This window comes from Eleutherodactylus coqui, chromosome 9, assembly GCF_035609145.1.
Source record: "Eleutherodactylus coqui strain aEleCoq1 chromosome 9, aEleCoq1.hap1, whole genome shotgun sequence".
Classification (NCBI taxonomy): Eukaryota; Metazoa; Chordata; class Amphibia; order Anura; family Eleutherodactylidae; genus Eleutherodactylus; species Eleutherodactylus coqui.
In genome coordinates, this window is record NC_089845.1 from 68,917,784 (window position 1) to 68,932,741 (window position 14,958).

The 14,958-nt window shown below is 48.5% G+C and overlaps 1 protein-coding gene across 1 annotated transcript in view; it reads right to left on the minus strand.

Moving 5' to 3' along the window:
* Positions 1–14,958, minus strand: part of DOK6 (docking protein 6) — a 506,258-nt gene that overhangs the window by 254,624 nt on the left and 236,676 nt on the right. The window contains exon 4 of the mRNA XM_066578847.1: positions 4,945–5,064. Within this exon, the coding sequence (XP_066434944.1) occupies positions 4,945–5,064 (120 nt within the window). The remainder of the gene's footprint in view (positions 1–4,944; positions 5,065–14,958) is intronic.

Sequence of the window (14,958 nt, forward strand, 5' to 3'; positions counted from 1 at the left end):
TTAATGTAATGTTATCAGTAGCCATTTCTCAGGCTGTAAGATATTCACCTTATGAATAGCTAGTTTTAGGCAAAGTAATAGTTCCTCTTATATCTGTAGAACCAAGCCTCTACATAGCTATATTGTAGAGATTAATTGGTGTGACACTAGAAGGTAAAACAGAAGTACATGGCCTGCATTTTATAATCTAGGATGATTTATTGCTCTGGGTCATAGAAGTACAAGTGGAAATTATTGAACTACTTTTAATTCCCAAAAGTCTTTGTACGGCAATGATGGATTTAGCCCATGATCATTTATTCAGTGGGCACCTTGAGTTCACACATGTCGAAAAGTGGAATCTGGAGATATGCTTTTCATGTGATCTGTCATAAGCAAATAAATATATTTTTGGCGCATTATAATACAACTGGTTTTACAGTATTATGTGTACAGAATTATTAAAAATATTCATCTAAATAGTAACAGCTCATAGTTACATAGCTGAGCATTTATTACTTTACTACCATGTACTCAGATTTACATGATAATCTCCTATGCATTTTGCATGGATCCAAGTGTTCATGCATATTGCCTGCTATGGTCTAAGGTAACTCAGTTTTTCCCAAACTGCAGTCCTCACTACCCCCAACAGGCTATGATTTGAGGATATCCTGTATAGAGTACACCTGTGACAATAATTATATCACGTGTGCAAACCTGACCTGTTGAGGGTCGTGAAGACAGGAGTTTGAGAAACACTGATCTAACTTTTACTAGGTAGGAACTAGATTAACATAATTCTCAATGATAGTACTAAACCAAGCCAATATCATAAGGAAGTTACAGGGGCAGACATATTATATGTGAAACCTGCATATGTATAGGGGCCTAGTAGATTTGGGGGGCTATTATCACCTTAAATACAGACAGCAGCTTTCTAGTATCTATTAGATTGCATGTAAGGAACTGAGCTAATGAATTTCTTGAATCACAAATACTGATGGACTGTTAAAGAAATGAAACCATGAAATACTACGCCTTCACGGACAAAGTTGATAACTTTATTTTTCAAAAGTAGTTGTACAAGAATTGCCAAGCATATTATCTAGAGATGAGCGAGTGTACCCGGTAAGGACAGATACTCGAGCGAATATCGTCCTTACCGAGTGCCTGCAAAGATTCGGGTGCCGGCAGGGGGTGGGGAGCGGCGGGGGAGAGCGGGGGGGAACGGGAGGGAGATCTCTCTCTCTCCCCCCTGTTCCCTCCTGCTCGATCCCGCAACACAGCACTCACCCCCGCCGGCACCCGAATCTTTGCGGGCGAGCAGGCAGGTACTTGGTAAGGACGATACTCGCTCGAGTATCTATCCTTACCGAGTACGTTCGCTCATCTCTAATATTGCTATAAGAAATTTTGTTGTAATAAAAAAATGAAATTAATAGCGTCTTGGTGGCAGCAGTTAGAAAGTTTTCACCCAGGGTTGTATTCCAAGATTAAGGGCGAGCACCCACTGGCGTTTTTTTACCTGTGTTTTGCGTTTTGCGTTTTGCGTTTTTCCTGCACAGGCATAGAGATAACATGTGTTCCTGTCCACTGGCGTTTTTTTTGCGTTGCGTTTGCGTTTTTAACATAGGAGCTGTCAGTTGCATATGTGTCCTTATTTTTCTCCATGGAAATTAATAGAAAAGCCGCGAAAACGCCGCGAAAACGCCGCGAAAAACGCAGCGGAAAACGGGCGGAAAAAACGCGGGAAACGCGGCGAAAACGCTGCGTTTTTTCCCCGCGGAAAACGCAAACGCCAGTGGGTGCTCGCCCTTTAAGACAGGTTCCTAAATGATGAGCTATTGAAGAGCAAGGAGTCCATATACTGTTCTTGCACTGCAGTACCTGCTTTCTGTGTCTACCCAATGGAAACTAGTAAATGTTTATTTTTACTCATGGCTTTTTTGGCAATGACTAATAAGCATAACACATCCTTTTTTTCTCTCTCAGGCCGCTTGCAGATGGCCGGGTTGGCTGGCTCACCTGCTCCCGGCATCTCGTCTCATCTGCTATGTGTCGGCTGCCTCCCGGCCAGCGCATGCGCAGTGCAGAGCCGGCCTGTCACTACTGACATTTCTGTGTGGGCCTCTGCGAGACCCGCACAGGAATGGAACATGCCGCGATTTGTTTTCCGTGCGTGTTTTCACGCAGGCAAATTGCGGCTGTGTGCATAGGATTGCATTATCTAATGCAATCCTATGCAAGCGGGTACAGGCGGAGATTCTGTGGAGAAATCCCGCAGCAGAATTTCTGCCTGTGTGCAGGGGGCCTTTAATGTATTATTTCTTTTGTGATCACGGGGTTGTACGGGACTTCACACTGAGAGAAAAATTTCACCTTCTGGAATAAATTCACAAGTGACAGTTTTTGGTATGGATCCGCACCAAAATCTGCAGCATATTGTGTGCTGCAGATTTTGACAAGGATCCACACCAAAATCTACATCAAGATCTGGACCATTTGGTCGTGTGTGACAATGGCTGTAACCTGGTGGCGGCTCGGCAGCCTCACACACGTGCCATGCCTGGCCTGCGTCTTCAATCTGGTGGTTCAGCGGTTTCTGAAAAACTACCTGCACTTATCTGACCTGCTCGGCAAGGTGTGCCGCGTCTGTGCACATTTCCACAAGTCCACCACGGATGCTGCCACCCTGAGGACCTTGCAACATCGGTTTAATCTGCCAGAGCACCAACTGCTGTGCGATGTGCCCACACGGTGGAATTCTACGCTGCACATGTTGGCCAGGCTCTATGAGCAGCGTAGAGCAATAGTGGAATACCAACTCCAACATGGGCGGCGTAGTGGGAGTCAGCCTCCCCAATCCTTTACCGAGGAGTGGGCCTGGATGGTAGATATCTGCCAGGTCCTTGGAAACTTTGAGGAGTCTACCCAGATGGTGAGCGGCAATGCTGCAATCATTAGCATCACCATTCCTCTGCTATGCCTGCTGAGAAGTTCGCTGCAAAGCATAAAGGCTGACGCTTTGCAGAACAGGAGACGGGGGAAGAGAGTATGTCGCTTGATAGTCAGAGCACCCTCATGTCGATATCTCAGCGCGTATTGGACAAGGAGGAGGAGGGGGAGGAGCAGGAGGAGGAGGGGGAAGAGACAGCTGGGCCCACTGCAGAGGGTACCCATGTTGCTTGCCTCTCATCTGTTCAGCGTGTATGGCCTGTGGAGGAGGAGGATCCTGAAAGTGATCTTCCTAGTGAGGGCAGCGATGTGTTGCATACTGGTACCCAGGCACACATGGCTGACTTCATCTTAGGCTGCCTTTCTCGTGACCCTCGTGTTAGACGCATTCTGGCCACTATGGATTACTGGGTGTACACCCTTCTCGACCCATGGTATAAGGAGAACCTTTCCACTCTCATTCCTGAAGAGGAAAGGGGTTCGAGAGTGATGTAATACCACAGGGCCCTGGTAGACAAACTGATGGTAAACTTCCCATCTGACAGCGCTAGTGGCAGAAGGCACAGTTCCAAGGGCCAAGTAGCAGGGGAGGTGTGGTGATCAGGTAGCATGTTCAGCTCAGGCAGGGGAACACTCTCCAAGGCCTTTGCCAGCTTTATGGCACCCCAGCAAGACTGCGTCACCACTCCCCAGTCAAGGCTGAATCAGAGGGAGCACTGTAAAAAGATGGTGAGGGAGTACGTAGCCGATCATACCACTGTCCTCCGTGATGCCCCTGCTCCATACCACTACTGGGTGTCAAAGCTGGACACGTGGCACGAACTTGCGCTGTATGCCCTGGAGGTGCTGGCTTGCCCTGCCGCTAGTGTCTTGTCAGAGAGGGTGTTTAGTGCAGCTGGGGGATTCATCACGGACAAGCGTACCCGCCTGTCAACTGCCAGTGCCGACATGCTTACACTCATAAAGATGAACAAAGCCTGCATTTCCTCAGACTTCTCTTCTCCACCGGCGGAGAGCAGTGGAACCTAAAGATTCTTTTCACTGCAACGGCAGATAAAAGCACTCTTCTCTATCACCGGAAAAAAGGCGCATTTAGCTTTGTCAATCTGTCTCTGACATTAGTCCTCCTCCTGCTACTCCTCCTCCAGAAACAAGATGTCATCGCGCTGAATGGTCGATTTTTCTGCGGCCCAAAAGGCTCATCTACCAATTTTTTTACAATTTTTCAAAGTTTCAAAAGTATGGATACTTTAACATGAACCAATTTTTTCAACAGGGCTGCCTACAGGCTCTGTTACAAATTAAGCAACAGTGAGTGAGTGTAATGTACATTTTGTTTCATAGAAATGTGTTGGTGCCTGAACACCTGACACTCATCCAAAATTTGTTTGTGTCAAGCAGAATTTCTAAAATTGTCCCTACTGCACAGGGCATCCTGTACATGGCACTCACTACATGCCGAAGCTTGCAGTGTAATAATAGGGTGGCATGTAGATTGATGGGCTTCTAGCACAGGTACCATGCTATTAGCCTCTTCATTTATGTTGGAAGTGGGTGGGGGTTAAACATGCCTGAAATGCTTTTAAAGAAATGTTGACATAGATCTAATAAATAGAAATGTGTATAATTAATACAAGTAAATGTTTAGTTGTAAAGAATTATTTTGATTGACTATATTATTTAATTTACTTTTAACTACTTAAATAAAAATAGAGAAATAAGTTTGTTCATGCAAAATTAGCCACAATTGGCAATGAGGGAAGGAAGATAGGAAAGTGAAGGAAAATGTCCTGCTAATAGATGGGAGTTCTTGGGGATCAGACTTGCGCCGATCATTATGATTTCTTAGAAAATAATTTTTCCATCGTCCTCTTGCAAAGCATCTAATAAAATTTTGTAGCTATATAAGAATATATGCTGACTAAAATAAAAGGTCTTCCAATGTCTTAGAGTATTTCAAGAGTGTTATGCCAATACACTATATTATGTATGAAATCAGTTACTCACCATTCTGCTCCCTTTGCACACCAGCTGCTAGTAGGTCTGGTTCACCAAGGCTTATATCATTAAGTCTTGTCCCTAAACACTCCATGCATAGAGACTTGCACCATTCCTCTGCTTCCAGTTCTAGAGAGAATGATAAATCAAAATGTGATAGAAGGTACTATATAATGTATAAAGCTGTTTACAAAGTACATCGTTTACAAGGGTATCCCTAGTATGTGCCTTTGTGCAGATTTTTACAAAAAAACACATGTGCATATAATTGTTTATTATGCATAACACCAGTGGCTGCAATTGGATAATTGCATTTGATTTAGCAATAGGGTTCATGTCAAAATTGTAATGCAGAAATAGATATGAATAAGAAAAAATACAGCAACCCTCTGAAAAGAGTGTAGATGTGATTCTAACTTATACACAATGTACAACAAAAAAAGCATGGCATCGTGTTAGCCAGAAAAATATATCTGATGCTAAATACTCTTGTACAAAAAGACAAAGGTATTATGCAGGTGAGATCTTTATTTGCTAACCAGAAAAATTATATTTGCAAGCTTTTTGAGCACAGAGGCCCCTTCATCAGGCAAGTTAACAAATAAAAGGTTGAGAGAAAATCACAACATTTAAATGTTACTTTATAAACATTATACATGGCATAATATAATATTAAAGGGGTTTTATCATTAAAAAAATTCTATTCTTACCTATTCCTCCCCAGGCAGACTTCTTACTATTTCTTCTCCTCGCTGATCTTCTCCAGTCCCCCAGGTCACCTCACCTCTAGCCGGCTGGTTCCTCTTCTCCCTGTTATGATACGTGCATTCCTCGCATTCTTCTTCCTGCAGGTCAGTGATGGTCACATCCCTGTGATGTATCGTTCACTGGCTAGGATGGAATCCTGATCTATTGCAGAGACAGCGGGTATGCACAGTCTCTGCAATAGCTTAGCACTCTCTGCAAGACTGAGCTAGTGAGGTAGCATACATTGCCGGGCAGGAAGAAGACTGTTTGTGAATATGTGCAGCATCACAGGAAGCAGAAAAATCAGCCAGCTGGAGGTGAGGTGACCCCCCCCCCTTCCTCACACCTGGGACTGCAGGAGACAGGAGAAGATCAGGGAGGAGAAGATGAGGTAAGTAGATTGCCTAGGAAGGAATAGGTGAGCATAGATTTTTTTTTTTAATGACAGAGTTCCTTTAGGCTAGGGTCACACAGGGCGGATTTGCCGCGGTTTTGCTGCAGCAGATCCGCCCGCGGCAAAACCGCCCGCGGCCGCTAATCCCGGGATTAGCCAGCCATGTGGATGAGATTTCTCAGAAATCTCGTCCACACGGGACGGCTAATCCGCTGCGGTAAATCCGGTTTCAAAAGAAGCAGCATGTCCATTCTTTTTTTCATTCCGCTGCGGCCGCGCTCTCCTCTATGGGAGCGCCGGCCGCAGCGAAAGAGCGAGCGGCCGGGCCGCTTCAAAGCCGCCGCGGCATTAACCGCGGCGGTTCTCCCGGCTGAAGTCTCGCGGTTTTTGCTGCGGCCAAACCGCGAGATTTCCGACGGAAATCCGCCCCATGTGAACCCAGCCGTAAGGTAAGGTGAAGCAATAAAACTTAGGGCCTATTCACACAGAACAACCACCATTCAGTTAATCGCTAGATTGTGTAAAACTAAAACTGAATGAAAATCTGCAGTGTAAACGCGCCAATGACTTAAGGATGAACAATAACTTGTTTGCTTATCATTTTTAGTTCAGTTTATGCATAGTCAGCACATTAAAACAGTGTGAGAGAATGCATCACAATTGATTTTGTGTGGCTGGCCATTTTGTCTACTAACATCCATTTTTTTATACTTCAGTCTGAATTATTGTTAATTATTGGTTTCACATGGGCGAGAAAATCACGCAATTTTCGCCTGATGCGATAGACAGTTAAAAAGCAGATTATAAAAAGAATGATTTTCAATGGGTAACTTCCCATCAGCAGTGTTTTCATCAATCAATAGCTATACGCTGGCTGTAATTGGTTAAGTGTTCAGCCAATCAGCACAACCCTTTCAGGAGGCGGGGATTTTTAAATCCCCACCTGCTAAAAGTGCTGGACAGCAGTGCAGGGGAGCCAGCCGGAGGACGTGTCTGAGCGGCGGAGAGGTGAGTAAAGTTTTTTTTAAACCAGCTAGGGATGATATTCAGTGAATGGATTATATTTCAAGCCCTTCCCCTTAAATCATGCTGCGGGGGTTGCCACAAAACCTCTGCTTTCAATGGGGCTGGCAGCAGCGCTAACTCCATTGAAAGCAATGGGAAAGCATGCAGGACTTCTCCCACAGCTGTCCCCGCGGGGATGAAGGAAACTCCTGTCACAGCTGTCACAGCAACATTCTCCCTGTGTTTTCAATGGGGTTAGCGCTGCTGGCCCCATTAAAAACACTGGTGATATCACAGCATTTTTCTTGCGCTGCGAGGCAAGTGTTTTCCCTCACTCTCACAGCGCAAGAGAAAAAAAAGGTCATTGGATGTGAGTAGAGATGAGCGAGCAGCAAAATGCTCGGGTGCTCGTTACTCGGGACGAAATTTTCGCGATGCTCAAGGGGTTCGTTTCGAGTAACGAACCCCATTGAAGTCAATGGGCGACCCGAGCATTTTTGTATATCGCCGATGCTCGCTAAGGTTTCCATTTGTGAAAATCTGGGCAATTCAAGAAAGTGATGGGAACGACACAGCAGTGGATAGGGCAGGCGAGGGGCTACATGTTGGGCTGCATCTCAAATTCCCAGGTCCCACTATTAAGCCACAATAGCGGCAAGAGTACCCCCTCCTCCCAACAATTTTTACTTCTGAAAAGCCCTCATTAGCAATGCATACCTTAGCTAAGCACCACACTACCTCCAACAAAGCACAATCACTGCCTGCATGACACTCTGCTGCCACTTCTCCTGGGTTACATGCTGCCCAACCCCCCGCATGACCCAGTGGCCACAGCGCACACCAAAGTGTCCCTGCACAGCCTTCAGCTGCCCTCATGCCACACCACCCTCATGTCTATTTATAAGTGTGTCTGCCATGAGGAGGAACCGCAGGCACACACTGCAGAGGGTTGGCACGGCTAGGCAGCGACCCTCTTTAAAATGGGCAGGGCGATAGCCCACAATGCTGTACAGAAGCAATGAGAAATATAATCCTGTGCCACCGCCATCAGGAGCTGCACACGTGGGCATAGCAATGGGGAACCTATGTGCCACACACTATTCATTCTGTCAAGGTGTCTGCATGCCCCAGTCAGACCGCGTTTTTTTATAAATAGTCACAGGCAGGTACAACTCCGCAATGGGAATTCTGTGTGCACCCACAGCATGGGTGGCTCCCTGGAACCCACCGGCTGTACATAAATGTATCCCATTGCAGTGCCCTGGACAGCAGAGCTAACATCAGATTAAATGCAGGTGGGCTTCGGCCCACACTGCATGCCCCAACCTGGGTTTTTAATTCATAGACACAGGCAGGTACAACTCCTTATTGTGAAGTCCCTGTGGACCGACAGCATGGGTGGGTGCCAGGAAGCCACCGGCGGTAGATAAATATATCCCATTGCATTGCCCATCACAGCTGAGGTAATGTCATGTTTAATGCAGGTGGGCTTCGGCCCACACTGCATGCCCCAGTCAGACTGGGGTTCTTTAGAAGTGGACACATGCAGTTACAACTCCGTGTGGACCGACAGCATGGGTGGCTCCCTGGAACCCACCGACGGTACATAAATATATCCCATTGCAGTGCCCATCACAGCTGAGGTAATGTCATGTTTAATGCAGGTGGGCTTCGGCCCACACTGCATGCCCCAGTCAGACTGGGGTTCTTTAGAAGTGGACACATGCAGTTACAACTCCGTGTGGACCGACAGCATGGGTGGGTGCCAGGAAGCCACCGGCGGTACATAAATATATCCCATTGCAGTGCCCAGCACAGCTGAGGTAACGTCAGCTTTAATGCAGGTGGGCAAAAAATTAATTGGATTACACTGTAGGCGAGGGCCCCAAAAAATTGGTGTACCAACAGTACTAATGTACCTCAGAAAAATTGCCCATGCCCAACCAAGAGGGCAGGTGAAACCCATTAATCGCTTTGGTTAATGTGGCTTAATTTGTAACTAGGCCTGGAGGCAGCCCAGTTAAAATAAAAATTGGTTCAGGTGCAAGTTTCAACGCTTTAATGAGCATTGAAACGTATAAAAATTGTTTACAAAAATTATATGATTGAGCCTTGTGGGCCTAAGAAAAATTGCCCATTTGGCGTGATTACGTCAGGTTTCAGGAGGAGGAGCAGGAGGATGAATATTATACACAGATTGATGAAGCTAAAAGGTCCACGTTTTTGATGGTGATAGAGAACAATGCTTCCATCCGCGGGTGCAGCCTACGTATTGTTTAGGTATCGCTGCTGTCCGCTGGTGGAGAACAGAAGTCTGGGGAAATCCAGGCTTTGTTCATCTTGATGAGTGTAAGCCTGTCGGCACTGTCGGTTGACAGGCGGGTACGCCTATCTGTGATGATTCCCCCAGCCGCACTAAACACCCTCTCTGATAAGACGCTAGCCGCAGGACAAGCAAGCACCTCCAGGGCATACAGCGCGAGTTCAGGCCACGTGTCCAGCTTCGACACCCAGTAGTTGTAGGGAGCAGGGGCGTCACGGAGGACGGTCGTGCGATTGGCTACGTACTCCCCCACCATCCTTTTACAGTGCTCCCGCCGACTCAGCCTTGACTGGGGAGCGGTGACACAGTCTTGCTGGGGAGCCAGAAAGCTGTCAAAGGCCTTAGAGAGTGTTCCCCTGCCTGTGCTGTACATGCTGCCTGATCTCTGCGCCTCCCCTGCTACCTGGCCCTCGGAACTGCGCCTTCGGCCACTAGCGCTGTCGGATGGGAATTTTACCATCAGTTTGTCCGCCAGGGTCCTGTGGTATAGCATCACTCTCGAACCCCTTTCCTCTTCGGGTATGAGAGTGGAAAGGTTCTCCTTATACCGTGGGTCGAGCAGTGTGTACACCCAGTAATCCGTAGTGGCCAGAATGCGTGTAACGCGAGGGTCACGAGAAAGGCATCCTAACATGAAGTCAGCCATGTGTGCCAGGGTACCTGTACGCAACACATGGCTGTCCGCACTAGGAAGATCACTTTCAGGATCCTCCTCCTCCTCCTCAAGCCATACACGCTGAAAGGATGACAGACAAGCAGCATGGGTACCCTCTGCATTGGGCCAAGCTGTCTCTTCCCCCTCCTCCTCATCCTCCTCATGCTCCTCCTCCTCCTCCTCAACGCGCTGAGATATAGACAGGAGGGTGCTCTGACTATCCAGCGACATACTGTCTTCCCCCGCCTCTGTTTCCGAGCGCAAAGCGTCTGCCTTTATGCTTTGCAGGGAACTTCTCAAGAGGCATAGCAGAGGAATGGTGACGCTAATGATTGCAGCATCGCCGCTCACCATCTGGGTAGACTCCTCAAAGTTTCCAAGGACCTGGCAGATGTCTGCCAACCAGGCCCACTCTTCTGTAAAGAATTGAGGAGGCTGACTCCCACTGTGCCGCCCATGTTGCAGTTGGTATTCCACTATAGCTCTACGTTGCTCATAGAGCCTGGCCAACATGTGGAGTGTAGAGTTCCACCGTGTGGGCACGTCGCACAGCAGTCGGTGCACTGGCAGATTAAACCGATGTTGTAGGGTGCGCAGGGTGGCAGCGTCCGTGTGGGACTTGCAGAAATGTGCGCAGAGCCGGCGCACCTTTCCGAGTAGGTCTGACAAGCGTGGGTAGCTTTTCAGAAAGCGCTGAACCACCAAATTAAAGACGTGGGCCAGGCATGGCACGTGCGTGAGGCTGCCGAGCTGCAGAGCCGCCACCAGGTTACGGCCGCCACCAGGTTACGGTTGGAGGCTCAGCGGCGCAAGCCAGCGGTCGGTCTGCTCTGTCAGACCCTGCAGCAGTTCATGCGCCGTGTGCCTCTTCTCTCCTAAGCTGAGTAGTTTCAGCACGGCCTGCTGACGCTTGCCCACCGCTGTGCTGCCACGCCGCGCAACACCGACTGCTGGCGACGTGCTGCTGACACATCTTGATTGCGAGACAGAGGTTGCGTAGGAGGAGGAGGGTAGTTTAGTGGAGGAAGCATACACCGCCGCAGATACCACCACCGAGCTGGGGCCCGCAATTCTGGGGGTGGGTAGGACGTGAGCGGTCCCAGGCTCTGACTCTGTCCCAGCCTCCACTACATTCACCCAATGTGCCGTCAGGGAGATATAGTGGCCCTGCCCGCCTGTGCTTGTCCACGTGTCCGTTGTTAAGTGGACCTTGGCAGTAACCGCGTTGGTGAGGGCGCGTACAATGTTGCGGGAGACGTGGTCGTGCAGGGCTGGGACGGCACATCGGGAAAAGTAGTGGCGACTGGGAACTGAGTAGCGCAGGGCCGCCGCCGCCATCATACCTTTGAAAGCCTCCATTTCCACAACCCTATACGGCAGCATCTCCAGGCTGATCAATTTGGCTATGTGCACGTTTAACGCTTGAGCGTGCGGGTGCGTGGTGGCGTACTTGCGCTTGCGCTCCAACACGTGCGCTAGCGACGGCTGGACGGTGCGCTGAGAGACATTGGTGGATGGGGCCGAGCACAGCGGAGGTGAGGGTGTGGGTGCAGGCCAGGAGACGGTAGTGCCTGTGTCCTGAGAGGGGGGTTGGATCTCAGTGGCAGGTTGGGGCACAGGGGGAGAGGCAGCGGTGCAAACCGGAGGCGGTGAACGGCCTTCGTCCCACCTTGTGGGGTGCTTGGCCATCATATGTCTGCGCATGCTGGTGGTGGTGGCTCCCCGGCTGATCTTGGTGCGACAAAGGTTGCACACCACTGTTCGTCGGTCGTCTGCACTCTCAGTGAAAAACTGCCAGACCTTTGAGCACCTCGGCCTCTGCAGGGTGGCATGGCGCGAGGGGGCGCTTTGGGAAACAGTTGGTGGATTATTCGGTCTGGCCCTGCCTCTACCCCTGGCCACCGCACTGCCTCTTGCAACCTGCCCTGCTGCTGCCCTTGCCTCCCTCTCTAAAGACCTGCCCTCAGTAGGCGTAGCAAACCAGGTGGGGTCAGTCACCTCATCGTCCTGCTGCTCTTCCTCCGAATCCTCTGTGCGCTCCTCCTTCGGACTTACTCCAATTACTACTACCTGAGTGATAGACAACTGTGTCTCATCGTCATCGTCCTCCTCACCCACTGAAAGCTCTTGAGACAGTTGCCGGAGGTCCCCAGCCTCATCCCCCGGACCCCGGGAACTTTCCAAAGGTTGGGCATCGGTCACGACAAACTCCTCCGGTGGGAGAGCAACCATTGCTGGCCATTCTGGGCAGGGGCCCGGGAACAGTTCCTGGGAATCTGCCTGCTCCTCAGAATGTGTCATTGTAATGGAGTGAGGAGGCTGGGAGGAAGGAGGAGCAGCAGCCAGAGGATTCAGAGTTGCAGCAGCGGACGGCGCAGAACTCTGGGTGGTCGATAGATTGCTGGATGCACTTTCTGCCATCCACGACAGGACCTGCTCACACTGCTCATTTTCTAATAAAGGTCTACCGCGTGGACCCATTAATTGTGAGATGAATGTGGGGACGCCAGAAACGTGCCTCTCTCCTAATCCTGCAGCAGTCGGCTGCGATACACCTGGATCAGGAGCTCGGCCTGTGCCCACAAACTGACTTGGGCCTCCGCGTCCTCGGCCGCGTCCACGTCCTCTAGGCCTACCCCTACCCCTCAGCATGGTGTATTACCAGTAGTGCAGAAACAGAACGCTGTAATTAAATGTGCCGCTCAATTGGCCTGTGGTTGGAGGCTGACTTCGCTTACGGAACGCACAGCAGAGGCAGGAAAGAATTTTGCGCAAGCCTGCTGTAACACTTAGCTGGCTGCGTATGAATTAGGACAACTACCCCCAGCAGAGACCCAGTACACTTGTGCACAGGAATACAGCGGTGATGTAAGAGGCAACACAGAGGCAGGAAAGAATTTTGCGCAAGCCTGCTGTAACACTTAGCTGGCTGCGTATGAATTAGGACAACTACCCCCAGCAGAGACCCAGTACACTTGTGGACAGGAATACAGCGGTGATGTAAGAGGCAACACAGAGGCAGGAAAGAATTTTGCGCAAGCCTGCTGTAACACTTAGCTGGCTGCGTATGAATTAGGACAACTACCCCCAGCAGAGACCCAGTACACTTGTGGACAGGAATACAGCGGTGATGTAAGAGGCAACACAGAGGCAGGAAAGAATTTTGCGCAAGCCTGCTGTAACACTTAGCTGGCTGCGTATAAATTAGGACAACTACCCCCAGCAGAGACCCAGTACACTGAGGACGGTCACAGGCAGCCCAAATAGATTTTTTTCCCAAATGTTTTTGGAAAGGCCCACTGCCTATATACACTAAATATGTCTTCTGTCCCTGCCTCACCACTACTGGCCCTGTACAATGTAAAATTACTGCAGGACGCAATGCTCTGCACGGCCGACATACAAAAAAAAAAAAATGTGCAACACTGCAAAAAGCAGCCTCCACACTACTGCACACGGTTAGATGTGGCCCTAAGAAGGACCGTTGGGGTTCTTGAAGCCTAAAATGACTCCTAACGCTCTCCGTATAGCAGCTCCGGCACCAACAGCACTGTCCCTGAACTATGTTAGAATGCATCTGTGGCGAGCCGCGGGAGGGGCCGATTTTTATACTCGGGTGACACCTGATCTCGCCAGCCACTCACTGCAGGGGGGTGGTATAGGGCTTGAACGTCGCAGTGGGAAGTTGTAATGCCTTCCCTGTCTTTCTATTGGCCAGAAAAGCGTGCTAACGTCTCAGAGATGAAAGTTAAAGTAACTCGAACATCGCGTGGTACTCGTCTCGAGTAACGAGCATCTCGAACACGCTAATACTCGAACGAGTATCAAGCTCGGACGAGTACGTTCGCTCATCTCTAGTAAATATGCGTTAACAGGCATAATTCGTCTATGAATGACTGCTTGTTTACTCTGTTATAAACACAGGCAACTGAAAAAGATTTCCGATGTCCTTCACCTCCATTCAGTGAGAGATTATTGCTCCTGTGTGAAAGCACAGAAGCAATTATTGTTGGGATAACTGTTGAGTGCTTAAGCACTTGACAGTTGTCCTGTGTAAAAGGACTCTTAGGTTGTGTATGTATAAAACGTTATAAGTTGATGACTTACGTTTTAATGCTCTTGGCTTATTTTAATGATGTATCACCCCATATACAATGCCTCACTGTAGTATTTAAATGTTGTGCTTTTCTTTCAGTCTTTCATTTATTAACATACCTCTGTGCTGCAAAAACTTGCGAAAATAATTTTTCTGGTTAGCCAATAAAGGTATCCCCTCTATAATACTTTTGTCTTTTTTTATACAAGAGTATGCAGCCTCATATTATATAAAGTGAGGTACTTTATTGAATTCATAATTTCACTTTATTTTTTGAGAGGTGTTTTTTGTATATTTGAATGTTGATTTGATTGGTGGCAAATCTTCTTGCTTATGACATTTTCAACCAAGTGATCAAAAACTCAAAATATAACATGTAAAATCCAAAGTAAACATTCTAGTAGAGTTTAGCGAACGTACTCTGCCAAGCTTGATGCTCGTTCGAGTATTAACATACTCGATGGTGCTCTACTCGAGCGAGCATCATGTCGTGTTCGACCCCGCCCCAGTTTTGCCCCTTCCCCGCTGCGATGCTGCGCATGTCAACTCTAGTTTGTGGCTGGCTTGGGGAGGAGAGAGAGAGAGGAGAAAAAAAAAAAGCTACCGGCGGGTCCCATACAAAAATGCTCGAGCCTCCCATTGACGTCAATGGGGTTTATTACTCGAATTTTATGAAAAGCTCGACTCGAATAATGAGGACCCAAGCATTTGGGTACTCGCTCATCTCTACATTCTAGAGTACTTTATTATGAACTCATGCAAAACATGATTTCAATGCATAGTGTTAAAAAAAAGCATAAAAA